General features: G+C 47.0%; 1 protein-coding gene across 10 annotated transcripts in view; it reads right to left on the reverse strand.

Moving 5' to 3' along the window:
* Positions 1 to 25,744, reverse strand: part of LOC121545359 (membrane-associated guanylate kinase, WW and PDZ domain-containing protein 1) — a 182,922-nt gene that overhangs the window by 79,837 nt on the left and 77,341 nt on the right. For all 10 annotated transcript variants that reach the window (XM_041855806.2, XM_041855807.2, XM_041855811.2 and 7 more), the window contains exon 2: positions 17,505 to 17,621. In XM_041855806.2, the coding sequence (XP_041711740.2) occupies positions 17,505 to 17,621 (117 nt within the window). The remainder of the gene's footprint in view (positions 1 to 17,504; positions 17,622 to 25,744) is intronic.

The following is a 25,744-nucleotide window of genomic DNA, read 5'->3' on the forward strand; positions in this document are numbered from 1 at the left end:
TGACCTAGTGATCTCCCCTCCCATAGGCCTGCTGTGACCTAGTGACCTCCCCTCCCATAGGCCTGCTGTGACCTAGTGATCTCCCCTCCCATAGGCCTGCTATGACCTAGTGATCTCCCCTCCCATAGGCCTGCTATGACCTAGTGACCTCCCCTCCCATAGGCCTGCTATGACCTCTCTATGGAGCTGGTTACCTGGAACTGACCTGGCACAACTTTTTCCTACAGCGGATTTTCCACAGACTTTCTAGTGTCTTTTTATTTGTTGAAAAATATTGTATGGCAGTTGTAACAAATTATATGGCAGTTGTAACATATTGTATGGTAGTTGTAACATCTAGTATCTACGCACACACTCAAACACAGAGAGACAAAGACAGGACTGTACTCTGCCCATTGTGTTAACAATAGCGGTCTGGGGACATCTGATACCTTGAATCGCCTTCATGCTGTTGATGGTCTTTCACTCATTGTTTGAGACACACACGCACACACAAACACATGCGCATACACACACGAGCGCACACACACACACATGCGCACACACAAACAAGCACACACTCACACACATGCTCAACCAAACATCTACCACTCTTAACAGCTGCTGGTTTGGAGTGTGTGTGCATGGGAGGAGAGTTTATGTGTCTTCTTCCAGATACATTTCTCAGAATAAACTTAGCAGCACAAGACAGTGGATGTTTTAATGTTAATTGCTGAGCATCAGTGCAGCAGAGAGTAAATGGATGCTTACTCAGTAGCCAAGGTAAAGAAAAAGAACATGTAACAAATAGCTGACCCTGAAATGTACAATGGATGTTTACTAGCTAGCACTATTCACAACATCCGTTGCCATAAAAACTATGAAACTACAACCTGTTGAACATGACATATATTAACAAACAAAAGAAAGTCGTGATGACACTGATACTACAAAAATATGTGACAACCTTCATTATAACTAGATCACATTTTAAGTTCAGTAATGAATGAGAGACAATGAACATACCTGTCCCCTGTAGCTCAGTTGGTAGAGCATGGCGCTTGCAACGCCAGGGTTGTGAGTTCGTTTCCCATGGGGGGCCAGTATATCCTCTGGATAAGAGCGTCTGCTAAATGACTAAAATGTAACACCTAGCTGGTACGGTACATTTTCCACTCTGACAACGAAATGCAGTATTTCCCATTTTGACATTTGAATGTTCCCCTCCACAAAGAAGACCAAGGCTAGCATAAATATGAGAGAGTGTTTCCAGGACATACACATGCTAGGTGTAGATGATGTGTAGTATAAAAATGTATGCACTCACTAACTGTAAGTCGCTCTGGATAAGAGCGTCTGCTAAATGACTAAAATGTTAAATGTGTCCCATGTTGTGACTGACAACACAGACACACTGAGGTGATGATGTAGCTCTCACTCATCCACTCTCAGACAGACAGACAGGGGGACGGATGGACGGACAGACAGACAGGGGGACGGATGGACGGTCAGACAGACAGGGGGACGGATGGACGGTCAGACAGACAGAGGGACGGACAGACGGTCTCTGTCTGTCTCTCTCTCTCCAGGCCCTCTAAGCCAATTACAGAGCAGCATTGATTGAGGTAGCACTTAAAGGCCTAGTCTATACAAGTGCTTCCTTAATACACTGGTTAGGAGATGGGAACATCTCAACCACAAACATTACAGTATCCTATCCATCCACGTTCACAGTGCTATCTATACATTTCATGATAGCATATGATTCATTATGTATAGGTAGCCTATTATGTGGGTTTAATACAGATACTACAAAAACACATAATTGATACTGCCTAAATATTATTTCCCTTTTCTAGTGTCCCTGGGAAAGAAAATGTTGATAAAACAGTATTTTACACACTGTTGTCAATTTTCCATGTTTAGGCTATATGGTAAAGATCCTATATTGTGGATATGAACCAGTAATAACATAACCTACAACAGCATTGCCATGAATTTGTACGTGGTCCTTCCTACATTTCTGCTGGTGATATAGTGACCTGGGGGCCAAGGATAGTATCATGTCCCTAATACCATGCCTGTGTTCTGTCAGCACTTAAATTCCCCCATTTAAAGGATTGCTGGGCTATAATGATTTATGAAGGAGAACGGATAGGTAATCAATGTAGCATAGCCACACACAGATTAATGATGAGGCAATAGCAGGCAGCCATACACAAACAAACACTCACACACACACAACTACCAGATCCTTTCAGAGGTCAGGGGGCTGCTCAGTGTTCACATAGGCCAATGATGGTGGTGGTGGTGTTGGTGTGTTAGGTCCAATGTTAGGTTAAAACATGTGCTTAGAAGGACTTTCAGAACAAAGAAGCTGCATGTCACGAACACGACTGACAAAATGCTATTCACTAAATACATTTTGGGTCCCTCCGATGGGTTGTGTTGTGATCTGTTCAGCCATGATGACGCCATGACACCCAGAATTATTTCTCTCTAGATATCTAGGGAAATGCTGTCCTCTGTTAGCATTGTAGGTTTTCAAATTTCAAGTTTTAATGTCACATGCACAAGTACAGTGAAATGCCTTTCAGGGACTTGATAGAGGGATGAGGCCACTGTCTTTATGGAGGGGACTGTTTTGGGATGAGGCCACTGTCTTTATCGAGGGGACTGTTTTGGGATGAGGCCACTGTCTTTATCGAGGGGACTGTTTTGGGATGAGGCCACTGTCTTTATGGAGGGGACTGTTTTGGGATGAGGCCACTGTCTTTATCGAGGGGACTGTTTTGGGATGAGGCCACTGTCTTTATCGAGGGGACTGTTTTGGGATGAGGCCACTGTCTTTATCGAGGGGACTGTTTTGGGATGAGGCCACTGTCTTTATCGAGGGGACTGTTTTGGGATGAGGCCACTGTCTTTATCGAGGGGACTGTTTTGGGATGAGGCCACTGTCTTTATCGAGGGGACTGTTTTGGGATGAGGCCACTGTCTTTATCGAGGGACTGTTTTGGGATGAGGCCACTGTCTTTATCGAGGGGACTGTTTTGGGATGAGGCCACTGTCTTTATCGAGGGGACTGTTTTGGGATGAGGCCACTGTCTTTATCGAGGGGACTGTTTTGGGATGAGGCCACTGTCTTTATCGAGGGGACTGTTTTGGGATGAGGCCACTGTCTTTATCGAGGGGACTGTTTTGGGATGAGGCCACTGTCTTTATCGAGGGACTGTTTTGGGATGAGGCCACTGTCTTTATCGAGGGGACTGTTTTGGGATGAGGCCACTGTCTTTATCGAGGGGACTGTTTTGGGATGAGGCCACTGTCTTTATCGAGGGGACTGTTTTGGGATGAGGCCACTGTCTTTATCGAGGGGACTGTTTTGGGATGAGGCCACTGTCTTTATCGAGGGACTGTTTTGGGATGAGGCCACTGTCTTTATCGAGGGGACTGTTTTGGGATGAGGCCACTGTCTTTATCGAGGGGACTGTTTTGGGATGAGGCCACTGTCTTTATCGAGGGGACTGTTTTGGGATGAGGCCACTGTCTTTATCGAGGGGACTGTTTTGGGATGAGGCCACTGTCTTTATCGAGGGGACTGTTTTGGGATGAGGCCACTGTCTTTATCGAGGGGACTGTTTTGGGATGAGGCCACTGTCTTTATCGAGGGGACTGTTTTGGGATGAGGCCACTGTCTTTATCGAGGGGACTGTTTTGGGATGAGGCCACTGTCTTTATGGAGGGGACTGTTTTGGGATGAGGCCACTGTCTTTATCGAGGGGACTGTTTTGGGATGAGGCCACTGTCTTTATCGAGGGGACTGTTTTGGGATGAGGCCACTGTCTTTATCGAGGGGACTGTTTTGGGATGAGGCCACTGTCTTTATCGAGGGGACTGTTTTGGGATGAGGCCACTGTCTTTATCGAGGGGACTGTTTTGGGATGAGGCCACTGTCTTTATCGAGGGGACTGTTTTGGGATGAGGCCACTGTCTTTATCGAGGGGACTGTTTTGGGATGAGGCCACTGTCTTTATCGAGGGGACTGTTTTGGGATGAGGCCACTGTCTTTATCGAGGGACTGTTTTGGGATGAGGCCACTGTCTTTATCGAGGGGACTGTTTTGGGATGAGGCCACTGTCTTTATCGAGGGGACTGTTTTGGGATGAGGCCACTGTCTTTATCGAGGGGACTGTTTTGGGATGAGGCCACTGTCTTTATCGAGGGGACTGTTTTGGGATGAGGCCACTGTCTTTATCGAGGGGACTGTTTTGGGATGAGGCCACTGTCTTTATCGAGGGGACTGTTTTGGGATGAGGCCACTGTCTTTATCGAGGGGACTGTTTTGGGATGAGGCCACTGTCTTTATCGAGGGGACTGTTTTGGGATGAGGCCACTGTCTTTATCGAGGGGACTGTTTTGGGATGAGGCCACTGTCTTTATCGAGGGGACTGTTTTGGGATGAGGCCACTGTCTTTATCGAGGGGACTGTTTTGGGATGAGGCCACTGTCTTTATCGAGGGGACTGTTTTGGGATGAGGCCACTGTCTTTATCGAGGGGACTGTTTTGGGATGAGGCCACTGTCTTTATCGAGGGGACTGTTTTGGGATGAGGCCACTGTCTTTATGGAGGGGACTGTTTTGGGATGAGGCCACTGTCTTTATGGAGGGGACTGTTTTGGGATGAGGCCACTGTCTTTATCGAGGGGACTGTTTTGGGATGAGGCCACTGTCTTTATCGAGGGGACTGTTTTGGGATGAGGCCACTGTCTTTATCGAGGGGACTGTTTTGGGATGAGGCCACTGTCTTTATCGAGGGGACTGTTTTGGGATGAGGCCACTGTCTTTATCGAGGGGACTGTTTTGGGATGAGGCCACTGTCTTTATCGAGGGGACTGTTTTGGGATGAGGCCACTGTCTTTATCGAGGGGACTGTTTTGGGATGAGGCCACTGTCTTTATCGAGGGGACTGTTTTGGGATGAGGCCACTGTCTTTATCGAGGGGACTGTTTTGGGATGAGGCCACTGTCTTTATCGAGGGGACTGTTTTGGGATGAGGCCACTGTCTTTATCGAGGGGACTGTTTTGGGATGAGGCCACTGTCTTTATCGAGGGGACTGTTTTGGGATGAGGCCACTGTCTTTATCGAGGGGACTGTTTTGGGATGAGGCCACTGTCTTTATCGAGGGGACTGTTTTGGGATGAGGCCACTGTCTTTATCGAGGGGACTGTTTTGGGATGAGGCCACTGTCTTTATCGAGGGGACTGTTTTGGGATGAGGCCACTGTCTTTATCGAGGGGACTGTTTTGGGATGAGGCCACTGTCTTTATCGAGGGGACTGTTTTGGGATGAGGCCACTGTCTTTATCGAGGGGACTGTTTTGGGGGGAAAGCAGGTCCCCGACAGTGCTCGTCTGGATGCAGGCTGGATGGAGTGAGCCTCAAAAGAAAGAGAGAGAGAGTGGAGAGAAAGATGGGCCAGACACACAAGCCCAGCACAACAGACCATTCTTTCAGCTCCGCAACACAAGTCTCCACCGCTATTCTCCTGCTGTTCCCCCTTTCCCCTTTACAATATGGGGGAAAACTGAAAACGGGGGTGGGGGGGGGGGGTGGTGAAGCGAGTGAATAGAGAGAAAGACAAATACAATCTTAAGCTTAATTATCCAGAAACATGCTAAAATACACAAAATACTCAAAGGTTTGTCTTTGTTTTCTCCTGGCCATACTAAAAGCTCGGTCAGCACAGGCTGCAGGATGAAAGAGGGAGAAAAGAGATTTAAACCTTCCATTGAAAAAGTAAACTGGGAGAGACAGAGAGGAGGGGGTTAGTAGGCAGGCACAGGCAGAGAGATAAGGAATAACGTCCTCCAACAATAGGCGAGTGTGTCAACAGATCAGCGTTTAAATCAGCCACTCCGCTATCCAAACACTGTCTCAGCACACAGACACACACACACAGACAAGCTGCTCCATTATCACACACACACACACCACACACAATCTGCTCCACCATCACCCATCACATACACATACGGCACAATACATCACAACTCATCAATATCACCAGAGATCTGCATATGCATTGATTCACTCAGCATTGTAGCTTAATAATGCACAGAATTATTCTCTCTCTCTCTCTCCCTCCCTCCCTCGCTCTACCCATCTATCATCCCCCACCCCCACCACCTAATCCCGGAAGCTAAGGCATCACTACACGCAGGAGGAAAGGTAAATGTCACAGATTTACCTCAGCGGCGTTGCTGCTCCTCTCCCTCTCTTTTATTCCACAGAAATATTCCTAGCACCGTATATCCAAACAGGCTGAAATCTGTGAGTCTTCCTCCCCACAAAACCATCCATAGATCATCCAGTCATTCGCCTGTGAGCATAGTGCTAGCTAGCTGCCTCGCTAGCTCACGCAGGCACACACAGGCAGGCAGGAGGCTAGTAGGCAGCTGCCTTTTCCCCCTCAAAACTCCACAACCAGAGCAGAGCAAATTAAAGGTCCAGCCCAGTTTAGAGGCTAAGCCAATGTGCGCTATTCACACTTCAGCTCCTATCTGGGGCCAATGGCTGCAGCCCCACAGCCCCCCAGCATGTATGCCGCCGCCCACAGCAACTCAGATAAGCTCTCTCTCCCTCTTTTTCTCTCTCTCTCTCTTTCTCCCACTCTGTATATATCTCTATTTCTCTCTCTCTCTCTCTCTATAAATCTCTCCCTCTTCCCTCTTCCTCAAAACCCAACCTTCTACCCTCCTTCTCTCCCTATTTCTCTACCTCTCTTTCTCTCTCTTTTACACACACACTCATGACGTCGACCGACACGCTCCCTCCTGATAAAACAAGGCAGTCTCATCAGCCTCATGCAGGTCTCATGACAATGAGGCAATCATCACTTCAAAAGCAAGTGCTGAGCTACGGCAAGGTGGAGGATATTGTAATGGCTGGGGTAGGGGGTAGGGTAAGGGTTGGGGCCAGGGGTAGGGTCTGGGGGTACTGCATAAGAGTATGATTGGTAATGAAGATAGGGTCGGGGGTAGGATAAGGGATGCAACTAGGGGTTGGGGCTAGATGATGTCAGAGTATAGATCAGGGATCTCCAACCCAGTTCCTGGAGAGATACCTTCCTGTAGGTTTTCATTCCAACCCCAGTTGTACCTGACCTGATTCATCTTATCAACCAGCTAATTATTAGAATCAGGTGCGCTATATTAGGGTTTGAGCGAAAACCTACAGGGCGGTAGCTCTCCAGGAAAAGGGTTGGAGAGCCCTGATACATATGAATGTGAAAGCATGGGTTGAGTTGATGGTGCTATAGCTATGGCTCTGGATTGTGAATGTCCATTCCAGAGAGGACTAGGGCAGGATTAGGATTGAGAGATGTAGACCCAGAGTTAAGCTAGATAAGCAGGGAAGGCCCATACCTGCATGGATACAGCTGTCTGCTACACAGGGTTTATCCAACCTGCCCACCAATCGTGTGAGCTGCCCTCGGGGCCAGGACTACAGCTCTAACTTTGTTTATTCACTCACCACTGGAGAAAGCCATACCAAAGAAACATTGATACGAGTAACCAATGAAGTAATAGTATGATCCAGATGTGTGGACATTAGTCTAGTCTGTAATTTGAGTGATTATGCTGTGGATGTTGTTCTTGAAAAGAAAATGACTTGTCATCTCCTCTAACAACCAAATGCTGGACCAAATGATGGGTTGAGAAATGACATCGGCAGTAATATTCATAACGTAGCCTACATCAAAGTCTGAAACGTTGAAGGAATCTAAAGTTATTTGGCACGACTACGAGAGAGAACGGGAGAGAAAGAGAGAGAACGAGAGAGAAAGAGAGAGAGAGAGAGAGAGAGAGAGAGAGAGCGCTAACATGGTGGGGAGAATACTACACTGTCAAGGTAGATGTTTCCATGGGAAGGTACCATTTCTCAACATGTTACTGTATATCTAACCTGTGTCGCAAAAGCTTGTCCACAAAACCCTGCCTTCAGTTGATGAATACCAAATGACACCCACAACAATGTGTGTCTCTATAGTACTGAAGACGAGTGGAACAGAATAGGATAGTAGCCCGACGTAGACAACAAGGTGTGAGACTTCCAAAGCAGAGGGAAGGAGGGAGCCAAGCAGAGGGAAGGAGGGAGCCAAGCAGAGGGAAGGAGGGAGCCAAGCACTATTTTTAGTGTTTCAGGATGAATCATTTCTCACCCTGTGATCCTCTGATTGTTTGGTGAGAAATTATAGATGGCCACAGGAACATTTCCTGTCTCCCATCAATCAGTGGTCTTCTGTAGCTCAGCTGGTAGAGCACGGCGCTTGTAACGCCAGGGTAGTGGGTTCGATCCCCGGGACCACCCATACACAAAAATGTATGCACGCATGACTGTAAGTCGCTTTGGATAAAAGCATCTGCTAAATGGCATATTATTATTATTATTATTATTAATCAGGATGTAGCCTATCACACGCTCTGCCAGGAGGTAGCTGGCCTAACTCACTAACGCACACACAGACTAACACACACACACGCACAATATACTGCGTGTATGATAACAAACTTTGTTCACACACACATACACACAATACAGTAGTCACACAAACACTATCACAAGATCACACACAAGGGGGTCAAATGACAGAAACAGTGAATCTTTGTTCGTCATGAATACATCAATTCTGCCGATCCTCCAAAACACGATAGTAACATAATTGCAGTCCATCGTCCACCATTCATTCCATATCACTAGATTCCTTGGAAGATTGTCATGATGCTTTTCTGCTCTGTTAATAGTAGGGAGAGATTGGACATGGTTTATTCAGACATTTCTGCTCTCTGCTCTCTCTCTCTCTCTGTTCCCTAGACAGTTAGGGCTCCCAAATCCACCTCTGAGCCAATGAGCTAGTCAACGAGGAAGTGATACACTCAGAGAGCTAAGCCTCATCAGACTGCACTCTGGGAAGAGAGTGATCTAACCAATCAGAATGATCCCTCAAAACTGACCTAAAGACAACCTTGACCTAAAAAGGGGTCTCTTCAGTCAACACTGGTCACCAAGGATGCGTTCAAAATGATACACTGTTTCCTTATACTGTAGCTTCTTTGAAAATCACACTGTAAATATGGTTTTGTTGAGTAAATTAATTAAAACGTGCATCATTGTAGCATTCAAAGAATTCGATTTTAGATGTGTTTCTGAAACCTAGTTATTGGGCTTGCTTGATTGAATAGGGCCCCAAACTGCATTTCTATCTTGGAAATATCTGGTATCAGAATAAATGGTGGATGACTTTACACAGACCGTTATGGTCCTAGCTGTAGACTCTGTAGTGACTGAAGACAAAACCAATGGAATATCTTCAAACCATCCAAATTCTTCTAGGCGCAAAACAACCTTGTAGAAAGAAAAATGATCACTATATCAGCAGAAGCGGAAGGTAACAGAGTAAGCAGATACCTATTTGAGATTGTTTTGGAGGAGCTGCATATTGGTATAAGGAGTAGTAAAGTCAAAGGTAGCCACCCCCAGTGCCCTCTACCACCCATTCCTGCTGCCCTCTACCACCCATTACTACTGCCCTCAACCACCCACTCCTACTGCCCTCTACCACCCACTCCTATTGTCCTCTACCACCCACTCCTACTGCCCTCTACCACCCACTCCTATTGCCCTCTACCACCCACTCCTACTGCCCTCTACCACCCACTCATATTGCCCTCTACCACCCACTCCTACTGCCCTCTACCACCCACTCCTACTGCCCTCTACCACCCACTGCTACTGCCCTCTACCACCCACTCCTACTGCCCTCTACCACCCACTCATATTGCCCTCTACCACCCACTCCTACTGCCCTCTACCACCCACTCCTACTGCCCTCTACCACCCACTCCTATTGCCCTCTACCACCCACTCCTACTGCCCTCTACCACCCACTCCTATTGCCCTCTACCACCCACTCCTACTGCCCTCTACCACCCACTCCTATTGCCCTCTACCACCCACTCCTACTGCCCTCTACCACCCACTCCTACTGCCCTCTACCACCCACTGCTACTGCCCTCTACCACCCACTCCTACTGCCCTCTACCACCCACTCCTATTGCCCTCTACCACCCACTCCTACTGCCCTCTACCACCCACTCCTACTGCCCACTACCACCCACTCATATTGCCCTCTACCACCCACTCCTACTGCCCTCTACCACCCACTCCTACTGCCCTCTACCACCCACTGCTACTGCCCTCTACCACCCACTCCTACTGCCCTCTACCACCCACTCATATTGCCCTCTACCACCCACTCCTACTGCCCTCTACCACCCACTCCTACTGCCCTCTACCACCCACTCCTATTGCCCTCTACCACCCACTCCTACTGCCCTCTACCACCCACTCCCTATTGCCCTCTACCACCCACTCCTACTGCCCTCTACCACCCACTCATATTGCCCTCTACCACCCACTCCTACTGCCCTCTACCACCCACTCCTACTGCCCTCTACCACCCACTGCTACTGCCCTCTACCACCCACTCCTACTGCCCTCTACCACCCACTCCTATTGCCCTCTACCACCCACTCCTACTGCCCTCTACCACCCACTCCTATTGCCCTCTACCACCCACTCCTACTGCCCTCTACCACCCACTCATATTGCCCTCTACCACCCACTCCTACTGCCCTCTACCACCCACTCCTACTGCCCTCTACCACCCACTGCTACTGCCCTCTACCACCCACTCCTACTGCCCTCTACCACCCACTCCTACTGCCCTCTACCACCCACTCCTATTGCCCTCTACCACCCACTCCTACTGCCCTCTACCACCCACCCCTATGCCCTCTACCACCCACTCCTACTGCCCTCTACCACCCACTCCTATGCCCTCTACCATCCAATCCTACTGCCCTCTACCACCAACTCCTACTGCTGGGTTGTCAATTACACTGGCACTAATACCAGAGTGTATGTGTGTGTGTGTGTGTGTGTGTGTGTGTGTGTGTGTTTGTTTACATCATTGGGGTTTAATACGGCTTCAAAACACATAGGATACATTACACACACATAACAAACATGTTGTGTGCATACATACACAGGCACAGCATATGCATACACAAACACACAACCCCCCTACACACACACAACCCCCCTACACACACAAGCCCCCTACACACACACAAACAACCCTACACACACAACCCCCCTACACACACACAAACCCCCTACACACACAAGCCCCCTACACACACACAACCCCCCTACTCACACACAAGCCCCCTACACACACACAACCCCCCTACACACACAAGCCCCCTACACACACACAACCCCCCTACACACACACAAGCCCCCTACACTGACACAACCCCCCTACACACACACAACCCCCTACACACACACACAAGCCCCCTACACACACAAAACCCCCTACACACACACAACCCCCTACACACACACAAACCCCTCTACACACACAACCCCCCTACACACACACAACCCCCCTACACACACACAAGCCCCCTACACACACACAACCCCCCTACACACACACAACCCCCCTACATAACCCCCCTACACACACACAACCCCCCTACATAACCCCCCTACACACACACAACCCCCCTACACACACACAACCCCCTACACACACACAACCCCCTTACACAACCCCCCCAAACACACACAACCACCCTACACAACCCCCCTACACACACACATACACACACACACAACCCCCTTACATGGACACAACCCCCCTACATGCACACAACACGCCCCTACACACACACACTAAAACACACACTACTCAGCATCTGTCATCATGTCATCACTATGCACAAACACGTTTGCCCAACTTCCTTGAAGCTATCGCTTTGACGTTACCATTCCTCCATCGCTTTTTCCTCTCGTACCGAATGCCTAGTTTTGTTAGCACATGCGCTAGTCTGGCTACATGAGGGAAATATTAACCAAGTGACTGTGAAAAGCAGGCTAACAGAAGCTGGGGCCCAGGCATCCATTAAAGGGCTGAAAGACCATCATTAGCATGAGGCTCTCTGGCAGCACCCTGCAATGCAGCGACACATACACAATGGCGAGTGCCACGCTTCCCCCTGCCGTTCCCCTAGAAAAGCCCTTTTGTTCCCACAGCATCTGGACCTGACCTCCATGCATTCTGGGGCTGGTGACCCCCTCTCCCCCCACCCTCTCTATCCTACTCCTTCTTCACACTGCACACACCTCCCCCAGCCCCCCCTCTCTTTCAGCTACGGAGTGCAGCCGTCTCTGGCTCCTTGAAAAGAAGGTCTGTGTACTAGTGGGCCTTACACAAAGCCTGCGAATAAAAAAATGAAAGAGAGGAAAAAAGCTCCACGGCTATTTGCCATCTGTCCCTCTGGTTTGGATGTGCCTGGCCCAGTGTGCCTGCCTCCCCCCTCCCCTTCCTTCACCTCATCCCCACCCCCAACCTCCAACCACACCTCCCCTTACACACACACCATCAACCACAATCACATTCTGCCATGCATCTCCTTCCTTGCTCCCCTGCATACATCACAGGCTTCACCGAACGGATGGTAGAGAACGAAGGAGACGGAGAAGAGGAGAAGGATAGAATAAGGAGAGCTGCCACTTGCCTGGATGTGGAGAGCCGGAGCCAGTGAATCAAGCCGTAATCCTTTCTTTGTGTGAGCGGCAAACAGAGAAATATGTCTCCAACAATGATTTCCTCAGCTCGGCAGTGGAGTAGAAAACGGGAAAGCGAGAGAGTGAGGGTGAACGAGAGGGAGGCAGAGAGTGAGGGTGAACGAGAGGGAGGCAGAGAGTGAGTGAGGGAGAGAGAGAGAGAGAGCAGAAGCAGAAACGGCGAGACAGCAGGACCGTGTGACAGAGAGAGAGCCACCGTCAAGCTACAGGGACACTGACACTCAGTAGAGGATTTGAAATTAAAGAGAGGAGAGCGAGGGAGCAGAGAGAGAGAGATCAGGTGGGGGAGGGCGGGTTGGTCGGTTGTTTTGCTGGGTGACTCTAACACTGGGATAATGCTGAGATTACCCTCATGTCAGAGCACAGCAGCAGCTGTAGATGTGAGAGGAAAATGAATCCCGAGAGAGAGAAGCTTCTCTGTCAATTGTGACATTTGCGGCACATGATAACAAAGGCCATCTGTAGCAGCAGGGCTGGGAAGGAGGGAGGAGGGGAAGGAGGGGGTGGGGAGTTCACATGGCGAGTGTCCTCTTCCTAGAAACACAAAACAACACTTGAGCCTCTGGCGGAGAAACAAGCACCTGTTCCAGTCAGGCATGAGGAGACAAGCAGTGGGCAGAGAGAAAACAGCACCTGTTCCAGTCAGGCATGAGGAGACAAGCAGTGGGCAGAGAGACAACAGCACCTGTTCCAGTCAGGCATGAGGAGACAAGCAGTGGGCAGAGAGACAACAGCACCTGTTCCAGTCAGGCATGAGGAGACAAGCAGTGGGCAGAGAGACAACAGCACCTGTTCCAGTCAGGCATGAGAAGACAAGCAGTGGGCAGAGAGACAACAGCACCTGTTCCAGTCAGGCATGAGGAGACAAGCAGTGGGCAGAGAGACAACAGCACCTGTTCCAGTCAGGCATGAGGAGACAAGCAGTGGGCAGAGAGACAACAGCACCTGTTCCAGTCAGGCATGAGGAGACAAGCAGTGGGCAGAGAGACAACAGCACCTGTTCCAGTCAGGCATGAGAAGACAAGCAGTGGGCAGAGAGACAACAGCACCTGTTCCAGTCAGGCATGAGGAGACAAGCAGTGGGCAGAGAGACAACAGCACCTGTTCCAGTCAGGCATGAGGAGACAAGCAGTGGGCAGAGAGACAACAGCACCTGTTCCAGTCAGGCATGAGGAGACAAGCAGTGGACAGAGAGACAACAGCACCTGTTCCAGTCAGGCATGAGGAGACAAGCAGTGGGCAGAGAGACAACAGCACCTGTTCCAGTCAGGCATGAGGAGACAAGCAGTGGACAGAGAGACAACAGCACCTGTTCCAGTCAGGCATGAGGAGACAAGCAGTGGGCAGAGAGACAACAGCACCTGTTCCAGTCAGGCATGAGGAGACAAGCAGTGGGCAGAGAGACAACAGCACCTGTTCCAGTCAGGCATGAGGAGACAAGCAGTGGGCAGAGAGACAACAGCACCTGTTCCAGTCAGGCATGAGGAGACAAGCAGTGGGCAGAGAGACAACAGCACATGTGCCGGGAAAGGGGGAGAAGAAGGAGGGAGACAAAGGAAAAGAGAGGACAGAGTGTGGGTGCATTTTATTTCACTGCTTTGGGAGTTAAAGATTTGGCTTGTCGTCATAGAACCATTTGAATGGAAATCAGTGGCATGGAACTGGGAGCAAGACAGAGCCCAAGAGGAAAAAACAAAAAGATGGACAGACATGATTAGGGTTGCCAAATTCCAGTAACTCTCACACAATTTCAAGGTTTTCTGAAAAGCAGGATTTCCTGCTTATTCCCTCCTGCTTCCGGGAATTTTCCAAATGGGATTTCTGAAAAACCTGAGAATTTCGGGAAAGTTACCGGAATTTTGCAACCCTATGCATCTCTTCAGTCTTAGTGTTCTCTCATTCTCAGTTCAAATCTAGTTTATTTGTACACTGTGATGTGCAGATGATGACTTATGATAACTCACCAAATACTGTGCAAATACATTTTCTGTAACAAAGACATATTAGTGCGGTTACAGTAAAATCAATTCAACTTCTACTCAACTGTCCTCTATCCAGAAATTTAATTTTGAGACCATTTTAATTTCAGATTTAACCAATGCATGTATTTCCTATGCATGCTTAAACAGGGGCTCATCTTTAAGCATTAATCACATGGCTATATCCAGGGGCACACCAGGGGCACACAAGTACTGGTCTCTCTGTCTCCCTTTATTTTAACTGGCCCTTCTCTCCACATTACTCTGCCCTGGGTTCCCCACTGAAATACAGGTGAATGTGTGACGGCAAGGAGAATTGCATGTGTTTATCCACAATCATTTGGCTTTCCCCTAGGAAAGTAGTCAGTGACTTAGTGCTTAGCCAATTCCCTGATCATGCCATGTCATGCATACTGTATGTTTGGCAAGAGAGGAGTTGGCGAAAACACATACAGATCTGCGATCATGCTATATTTTGGTCAACAGTCATGTTGGATTTTGTGGCCCTGCCGGGACAGTATGGATGCTTTGGGAATTCCTGCTCTTTCTGTCCTCTGAGCCTGGGTCGTTTCCCCAGCTCCCTGTTGGGATCTTTTCTAGAGCTCAACATGTTCATCACATAATCAGGCAGCAAATCTATATTTTCAATATATCAGAACATCGTAATCCCAGTCAGGCCACCAGGAGAGCAGCTCATGGAGGATTTACCAGTCACATGGCCCAGGCAGAGAGAGAGAGAAAGAGGGATACAGAGAGAGAGGGAGAGAGGGAGAGAGGGAGAGAGAGAGAGAGAGAGAGAGAGAGAGAGAGAGAGAGAGAGAGAGAGAGAGAGAGAGAGAGAGAGAGAGAGAGAGAGAGAGAGTGAGAGAGAGAGAGAGAGAGAGAGAGGGGGGATACAGAATGAGAGAGAGAGAGAGAGAGAGAGGGGGATACAGAGAGAGAGAGAGAGAGAGAGAGAGAGAGAGAGAGAGAGAGAGAGAGAGAGAGAGAGAGAGAGAGAGAGAGAGAGAGAGAGAGAGAAAGAAAGAAAGAAAGAAAGAAAGAAAGAAAGAAAGAAAGAAAGAAAGAAAGAAAGAAAGAAAGAAAGAAAGAAAGAAAGAAAGAAAGAAAGAGAGAGAGAGAGAGAGAGAGAGAGAGAGAGAGAGAGAGAGAGAGAGAGAGAGAGAGAGAGAGAGAGAGAGAGAGAGAGAGGGGGGATACAGAGAGAGAGAGAGAGAGAGAGAGAGAGAGAGAGAGAGAGAGAGAGAGAGAGAGAGAGAGAGAGAGAGAGAGAGAGAGAGAGAGAGGGATACAGAGGGAGAGAGAGAGAGAGGGGGATACAGAGAGAGAGAGAGGGATACATAGAGAGAGAGAGAGAGAGAGAGAGAGAGAGAGAGAGAGAGAGAGAGAGAGGGGGGGGATACAGAGAGAGAGAGAGAGAGAGAGAGAGAGAGAGAGAGAGAGAGAGAGAGAGAGAGAGAGAGGGATACAGAGGGAGAGAGAGAGAGAGAGGGATACAGAGAGAGAGAGAGAGAGGGATACAGAGAGAGGGTTACAGAGAGAGAGTTAGAGAGAGAGAGTTAGAGATACAGAGAGAAAGAGAAAGGGAGAAAAAGAGAGACAAAAAAGAAAAGAGGGGGAAAAAATAAAATATTATCTAGCCCAGAAGCCCGTTTCTATCTGGCCAAGCAAAGCCACACACACACACACACACACACAGACACACACACACACACACACACACACACACACACACACACACACAGTCCCACATCCCATATGCATAAAGAGGTGCTGTGTGGTAGGAAAGGCAATGTCTCTCTCCACTGATGGGATTGTGCCTGTGACTGAGACGTGATAATGAAAACAACATCCCCACTGAGAACACCACAACAGACACATACACATGCAGACAAACACACACTCACACGTGCACACATATGCACGTGCACAGTGGATTTGTGACCAACTGCTGTCAGGTCATCGACAAGATACAATGTGGTTGATTACCAGGGCTTCATTGATTCAGAGGAAGGTTCACGGCCTATCGACCACAGACCACTCAACCAGCTACACACAACCAGAATATTTCGGATCTAAAGCGCCACTTTCAAAAACACACTATTCAAATGTATCAGCGACTACATGGAGTAAACTGTCACATAATGATATACTGCAGAAGCGTACCATGCTGAGCACAGATCGCATCCAACAGATAATGAGCTGACCTCACAGTACACAGTTGTCTGCTCTGGCATCCACCCAGGTCATTGGCCCACCACACTACACACTGTGCTGTAGTTAAGTGAAAAATCTGGGAGGGCAGATTTCCAGTGTTGGGAGGACAAGTGGCTCGCTGGCATTCCAAAAACCCAGAACATTTTATTAGATTACAGTACATCTGAATGGCTTAATTGTGTCTACACGCTTAGAAAAAAGGGTTCCAAAAGGGTTATTCAGCTGCCCCCATAGGACAACCCTTTTTGGTTCCAGGTAGAACCTTTTTTGGATTCCATATAGAACCCTCTGTGGAAAGAGTTCTACATGGAACCCAAAAGGGCTGTTCAAATGGTTCTCCTATAGGGACAGCCGAATAACCTTTTAAGGTTCTAGATAGCATATTTTTTTCTAAGAGTGTATAGGTTCCTTTTCTACTTTATGGGTGAAGGGGGAGAAGGAAGAGGAGTAGGAGAAAGCGAGAGAGAGGATGAGGAGGAATATTATGAGGAGGAAGAGGGAAAGATGAGGTGGGGGTGAAAGAGGAGGCGGAGAAGGAATATTGTGAGGATGATGAGGAGTTTTAGGAGGAAGACGAAGATGAGACTGAAGATGATGGGATGAACTCACAAGGCACAGCATGGCGGTAGAGGTTAGCTCTGATGGTCTGTTGGAGCTCATGGTCAGGGGAGGACTTCTGAAACCTCAGGCTCAGGTAATGCTTCAAGTCCTTGTTCAGCTTGTTACCTGCACAGGGAAACCACACAGGAACAATGGATACGCCTAATACACCATTTGCATAGCAAATTTAAGCATTTGAACATTTTGCATGCGGGGTGTTGGATCTGTATGTGCTTCAGCCAACTCCTCTGACTATTGTTGTTATGCCATACATGTGTTGTTTACCACGGAATTACATGTTTAAATGGTAAAACTAACACATAACCAATTACTCTGGTTTCTTTTGAATTCACAAGTAGCACATGTAATTCCTGTTTGGCAGTGGTAGTATATTCATTACACTCGGGTGAGGTCATCATTGTGGGACCAAATCAGAGCTGGTTGATTTGCAGCAGTGAGTGTTTCAGCTGCCACATAGCTGACTGACCCCACCATGAGGAATCACGTCTGCTCAGCTTCACCCACAGTCACAGAGAGAGGAGGGGAGAGTAAGGAAGGAAAAAAGAGAGAAAGACAGAAATAGATAGAGAGAAATTGTGAGAGGGGGAAGTAGAGAGAGAGAGAGAGAGAGAGAGAGAGAGAGAGAGAGAGAGAGAGAGAGAGAGAGAGAGAGAGAGAGAGAGAGAGAGAGAGAGATGGAGAGGTAAAGAGAAAGATAAGACCCACAGAGAGGCACAGACAGCAAGCGAGGTGGGCTGAGGTAATTGAGAACAACAGTTCCCTGATTGGCTTAGAGCTGCCAGGTTCAGTCAGCGTCTGTCCAATCAGAGCCCCTGATGCACTCCCTCTCTGCTGTGTTTGAATGAAGCCCTCAGTCTCCCAGAAGGAAAGGAGTCACAATGGGGCCAGATGGCCAGGGCTCTCTCACGCCAGGGTCTCGTTTAGGACCGTTTAATGATCTCCAAATATATCATCCATGTCTGGGGAGCTGGCCAGCCATTTTGGGGGCATTGGCCAGCATCTCTCCACACAGACCCCTGACCACGATGGAAGCTGCTTATGAATAGATATTGTAATTACACTATTCAATGTGTATAGATCATTAAAAACATAATACAAGTTTAACATAAAAAATTATATTAAATAAATGTGGTATTTTAAAGCTACAATATGTCATTTTTTTGGGCGACCGACCAAATTCGCATGGACGTGTGGATGGACATGCCGTATTTCTATGCTTCCCATTCTTAAGCATTTTACTTTTGGTTTTGTACACCAGCTTCAAACAGCTGAAAATACAATATTTTTGATTATGGGAAATATATTTCACATCGGTTTAGATGGTACAATGATTATCTACACAATGACTGCTTGTTTTGTCACATAAACTGAAATTAGGCGAACTATTAGAATTTTAGCAACCAGGAAATTGCAGGGCTTTTTTTGCATAGTGCATCTTTAAATGGCTGGTTAGCTTATTTGAAGGGAAAAGTTAAGTTTTTAGTAGTTGCAAAAATATGTGGGTATTTGAGGGTATATACCACTTGCTAGTAGCCACTTGAAGATGCTGAAATTCAGCCAATCAGCTACTCAGAGATGAATTCATCTTCTGAGTATAACTAATCAACTAATTGAGGTCATGATTATTATTTGACCCCCTGATTAGTTGGAAACAAGTTTATTTGGGAACAAAAGCCTGCTCATAGATATAAATAGAACAGAAAAGATGGGCCTATAGAATAGAATAGATATAGAACTGTTTCAGACAGACAGACATCTGTCACACAGCCCTGTGGCCCTGCATCACCTGAGCTTACCATGGACTCACACAGCTTGACCACAGACCACACCCTCATAAGTCTATGTCCACCCCAACCCACCTGTTCACAATTTACAGTACAGACTCACTTTCAGTCTTACCAATGCAACACTCAAAAGGGTTCTCCAGCTGTCCCGATAGGACCTTCAAACTCAACTCTGGACCTTGAAGACAGTTCCACTGCTTTTTTCATTGTTCCCCTAACCAGGTACTGATCCTGGGACTAAACACCTCCATCTGCAACTGGATCCTGGACTTCCTGATGGGCCGCCCCCAGGTGGTAAGGGTAGGTAACAACACATCTGCCATGCTGATCCTCAACACGGGGGCCCCTCAGGGGTGCGTGCTCAGTTCCCTCCTGTACTCCCTGTTCACCCATGACTGCATGGCCAGGTACGACTCCAACACCATCATTAAGTTTGTCTCACCGACGACGATGAGACAGCCTATAGGGAGGAGGTCAGAGACCTGGCCGTGTGGTGCCAGGATAACAACCTCTCCCTCAACATGATCAAGACAAAGGAGATGATTATGGACTACAGGAAAATAAAGAGGACTGAGCACGCCCCCATTCTCATCGACGGGGCTGTAGTGGAACAGATTGAGAGCTTCAAGTTCCTTGGTGTCCACATCACCAACAAACTATCATGGTCCAAACACACCAAAACAGTCGTGAAGAGGGCCCAACAAAGCCTATTCCCCCTCAGGAGACTGAAAAGATTTGGCATGGGTCCTCACATCCTCAAAAAGCTATACAGCTACACCATCGAGAGCATCCTGACTGGTTGCATCACCGCCTGATATGGCAACTGCTCATCCTCCGACCGCAAGGCACTACAGAGGGTAGTGCGTACGGCCCAGTACATCACTGGGGCCAAGCTTCCTGCCATCCAGGACCTCTATACCAGGCGGTGTCAGAGGAAGGCCCTAAAAATTGTCAAAGACTCCAACTACCCTAGTCATAGACTGTTCTCTCTGCTACCGCACGGCAAGTGGTACCAGAGTGCCAAGTCTAGGTCAAAAAGGCTTCTCAACAGCTTCTACCCCCAAGCCATAAGACTCCTGAACAGCTAATCATGGCTACCCGGACTATTTGCACTGCCCCCCCACCCCACCCCACCCCCCTCTTTTACGCTGCTGCTACTCTGTTTATTATTTATACATAGTCACTTTAACTCCACCCACATGTACATATTACCTCAATTACCTCGACTAGCCGGTGCCCCCGCACATTGACTCTGTACTGGTACCTCTCTGTATATAGCCTCCCTACTGTTATTTTATTTTACTGCTGCTCTTTAGTTATTTGCTTTTATTTTATTTTTTACTTTTTTTTTTTTTACTAAAAAAACTGCATTGTTGGTTAAGGGCTTTTAAGTAAGCATTTCACTGTAATGTCTACACCTGTTATATTCGGTGTATTTGGCAAATAAAAATGGATTTGATTTGATTTATACCTGGGACACCAGGTGTGTGCAGTTAATTATCAGGTAGAACAGAAAACCAACTGGCTCCGGACCTTGTGGGGTAAGAGTTGAATACCCCTGCTATAGGAGAACCCGTTTGGGGTCCAGGTAGAACCCTTTTTGGTTCCAGGTAGAATCCTTTTGGGTTCCAGGTAGAAGCCTGGAAAAAAAGGTCTCTACCTGGAACAAAAAGGGTTCTGCCTGGAACCAAAAAGGGTTATTCAAAGGGTTGTCCTACAGTACACTATTTTTTCTAAGAAATATGAAGAAATATATGAAGAAACATAGCACCAAGGAGTCCTCACAAACACAGCATCAATGGGAACATTATCAAATTAGGTGAACCATTCCATCCCACTGAATAAACAACAATATTCTGCATGAATCAGATAACTCTGCTTGCAGGAAGTACAGTGTAGCCTACACTCATAGGAATACAACCATTACATGTTGTCAGGGTATCTGAAACAAAGGTTTTTGCCCAGTAGTGGAAACACTGCCCAGCAGCTAGCGTGCTCTGCTGTATTTTTCCGTTCCACTACACACACAGCCCTCTGTGTAATTCTGTGCGAGCAAAGCACAGTCAGGTAATTGTTACCTAGCAACCAGCCAGTCCTGACAACCATCGTTAAGGTCCCTGCTAGGCAAGCAGCCTGCATTCAGACTAAAAACATTTAGAAATACAAGATAGCACAAACCCACATCAGTGTGCATACACACACACACACACACACACACACACACACTCACACACACACACACACACACGCAGGTGAATGGGTAAATCCTCAACATCGTTTACTCCCCTAAGACATGGGTACATTAGATGTGTCATAGGGATAAAACTTATCATAATCACTATCATCAAAATAGTCTTATTCATGTCATATACCATCACTCATGAAAAATACTCGACATTCTATAACTGGATCTCCTTCCCTAAATCCTGAGCCCCAGTAGTATCCCCTGGGTGGGGACCACCATTAGGCATTACAGCACATCTCCTGTGGCTGGGGAGAGCTGGTACAGAGCTGGAACAGAGCAGGCAGGGGGGCGGGCGGCCCAGGTGTCATGCTCCATCAATGATGAAGTCATCAAATATTTAAGATTTCCAAGGATTTACAGCCATGTGCCACGGGGATTATTACAAACACAGTGTGGCACAGTGTGTGTGTGTGTGTGTGTGTGTGTGTGTGTGTGTGTGTGTGTGTGTGTGCCTGCCTGCATGAGAGTGAGAGTGTGTATGTGCTGCCTTTGTTCTTAAACAGTTTCTCTCTCTCCACACAGACACAGTTTCATAAACACACAGAGAAGCGATGTACACATTCTGCACGCACAGGAGTGAGACAAGCATGACCACTGCTAACGTTTACCAAATCGAAAATCAACGCAACCCCGCCCATACACACACAAGAAAAGTTTATGTTTCGATGTTCTTCGATTTTCCTGATCCCGTCTTTGATAGACAATGAGTTCATCAGTGGAATTTTAATTGGAACACCCCACAGGTAGCAGAATTGGAATTGAATTTGATTAATTAAATGAAATTCAAATGGCTTATTTTTCTACTCCTCACCATAGTAATGTTTATTTTGATGTCATGTATGTTTACCATTTCAATACCATGTAACATAACACTGAAACATTTCATTTTTAAAACTCATACTTCAATTTTAAATAATTACAGTGGTCTGGAAATATTCTAAGATCATGTTGTGGGTTCAGGGTTGTCTATAATAATTCATAACCCAGAGGTTCAACCTCGTGATACTTCTGGGAATGCTTGCAAAACAGGCCAGGTGTATGTAATCATGGCCGGCTGTTGCTTGATTTCATTGGTCGATTTACAGATTTAAAAAGCATGAATGGATTATATACGATCATAGATACAATTTGGTTACATAGGCCTACAAACATTATTTACAATGGATAGCAAAAACACTATAATCACAAGAATGGCTTCAGATCAAACTCTAGGTTGAGACTGAAGGGAGCAAGGGTCTTTAAATTAAAGATCCAGGCGGCCTCTCGTTTTAACAGTAAATTGTCAAGGTCACCCCCTCTCCTAACGATGCTGTTTTAGCAAAGGGACGAAATAGAGTGGTTCGCTTCCAAAAAAGTGGGCAACAACTGGGTACGTCGAGTTTTTGCACCGAATTGTGCTACGATGCACAGAGATTCTTACTTTTAGTTTGCACTTCATTCTGCCCACATAAGTTTTACCACAAGGACAAGTTATAAGACAAATAACTGCCTTAGTGGAACACGTGATAACACCTTTGATTGGGATCTGTTTCCCTGTTTGGGGGTGTTTGAAGGATCTACATTTGTAATTGCCATTGCATTGAGCGCAGCCATTACACTTGTAGTTTCCATCTGGCGCAAGGAGACGCTGTGCGGGGGTAGTTTGGAATGGTAAATCAGAGTTTACCAATTGAGCTCTGAGATTTCTGCCCCGCGAGAATACGACCAAGGGAGGGTCCGACAACACATTACCAATACTGTCATCAGATCTTAAAATGTGCCAATGTTTGTGAACGATTCCCTTCATTTGTTCAGAGCAATTTGAATAGCGCATAGTAAGAATGCAAGAATGCTTCTTTTTGAGAGACTGTCTTTGAAAGAGATTATGTCTTGATTTGTTTTGGATTTTCTCAAAGGCAGTATTGATCTGACGATTTTTTTACCCCGTTTTCTTGAATTTTCTTTGCATCACAGCCATGTTTCTGTCGAAATCTGATAGTTGTTTACAAATTATTTGGATTCAACAGAATTGGCTGTAGGGAAAATTGTTTTTCAAGGGAAGCGGGTGACAGCTATCAGCCCTAAACAAACTGTTACGATCAGTGGGTTTCCTGTAAAGATCTATGTATAGAACATTATCCTCACACAAAATGAAAGAGATCATGTCTCAATTTGTTTTGGATTTTATCAAGGGCAGTATTGATCAGAATTTTTTTTACCCCCTTTCCTTACATTTTCTTTGCATCACAGCCATATTTGTGTAGAAATCTGATTGTTTTTTGCAAATTCTTTTGATTACACCGAATTGCCTGTAGGCTAAGCTGTTTTTCAAGGGAAGCGGATGACAGCTATCAGCCCTCAACAAACTGTTACGATCAGTGGGTTTCCTGTAAAGATCTGTGTATAGAACATTATCCTCACACAAAATCAAAAGATCAAGGAAACTGATTTGACATGTGTCAGATTGCATAGTGAATCTCAGGTGCTCAGAACAAGAGTTAAGAAGCATGGAATGCCTGGAGCTGTTTGCATCACCCTCCATAAGACACAAATATCATCAATGTACCGTTTCCAAATAATAATGTTGGGGATTGAGGATTGAGAATTTGCTGTTTCACCATGTAACCCACATACAAATTAGCATAGTTAGGAGTCATAGGGGATCCCATAGCAGTACCCTTCGTCTGGATAAAAAAATTGTTTTGAAACATGAAATAGTAATGTGTGAGTACTATTTCAGCCAATGTTATAATGCATGCACTGGAGGGTAGTTCATTTGGGTCACGTTTCAAAATATTGGCTTCAATACCGCCCTCTTGTGGAATATTAGTGTATAACGACTCAACATCAAAAGATTTTAGTAATTTAGCAGACGCTCTTATCCAGAGCAACTGAGTGCATACATTTTTCATACTAACAAAGTATTATTGTGTTTTTGCTATCCATTGTAATTAATGTTTGTAGGCCTATGTAGCCAAATTGTATCTATGATTGTATGTAATCCATTCATGCTTTGTTTACATGTTCTATTTATATCTGTAAATCGACCAATGAAATCAAGCCACAGCTGGCCATGATTATAGACACCTGTGTGTGTCCTTTCAAACTGTATATAAACTAGTGACCCGCAGTTTCTGTCATTATACCTTGATGAAGACAGCTTACAAAGGGAAACCCAGCCGCGAACTTCCCAGTGACGTGAGCCTACCAGATTAGCTAAATGGCTTCTATGCTCTCTTCGAGGCAAGCAACTCTGAACCATGTATGAGAGCACCAGCTGTTCCAGGTGACTGTGTGATCTCGCTCTCCATAGCCGATGTGAGTAAGACCTTTAAACAGATTAACATTCACAAAGCCGCATTGTCAACCTCTCCCTGACCCAGTCTGTAATACCTACATGTCTCGAGCAGACCGCCATAGTCCCTGTGCCCAAGAATGCCAAGGTAATCTGTTAAAATGACTATCGCCCTGTAGCACTCACATCTGTAGCCATAAAACGCTTTGAAAGGCTGGTCATGGCTCACATCAACACCATCATCCCAGACACCCTGGACCCACTCCAATTCGCATACCACCCCAACAGATACAGAGATTACGCAATCTCTATTGCACTCCACACTGCCCTCTCCCACCTGGACAAGAGGAACACCTATGTGAGAATGCTGTTCATTGACTACAGCTCCGAGTTCAACACCATAGTGCCCTCCAAGCTCATCACTAAGCTCATAACCCTGGGACTGAACACCTCCCTCTGCTACTGGATCCTTGACCTTCTGACGGGCCACCCCCAAGTGGTGAGGGTAGGCAACAACACGTCCGCCACGCTGACCTTCTACACAGGGTCCCTTAGGGGTGCATGTTTAGTCCCCTCCTGTACTCCCTATTCACCCACGACTGCGTGGCCGTGCATGACTCCAATACCATCATTATGTTTGCTGAGGACACAACGGTGGTAAGCCTGATCACCGACAATGACGAAACAGCCTATAGGGAGGAGGTCAGTGACCTGGCAGTATGGTGCCAGGACAACAACATCTCCCTCAACGTCATCAAGACAAAGGGCCGAGCACGCCCCCATCCACATCAACAGGGCTGTAGCGGAGAGGGTCGAGAGCTTCAAGTTCCTCAGTGTCCACATCATTAAGGAATTAACATTGTCCACACACACCAACACAGGTGTGAAGAAGGCACGACAACGCCTCTTCCCCCACAGGAGGCTG

This window comes from Coregonus clupeaformis, chromosome 30 (assembly GCF_020615455.1).
Source record: "Coregonus clupeaformis isolate EN_2021a chromosome 30, ASM2061545v1, whole genome shotgun sequence".
Lineage (NCBI taxonomy): Eukaryota > Metazoa > Chordata > Actinopteri > Salmoniformes > Salmonidae > Coregonus > Coregonus clupeaformis.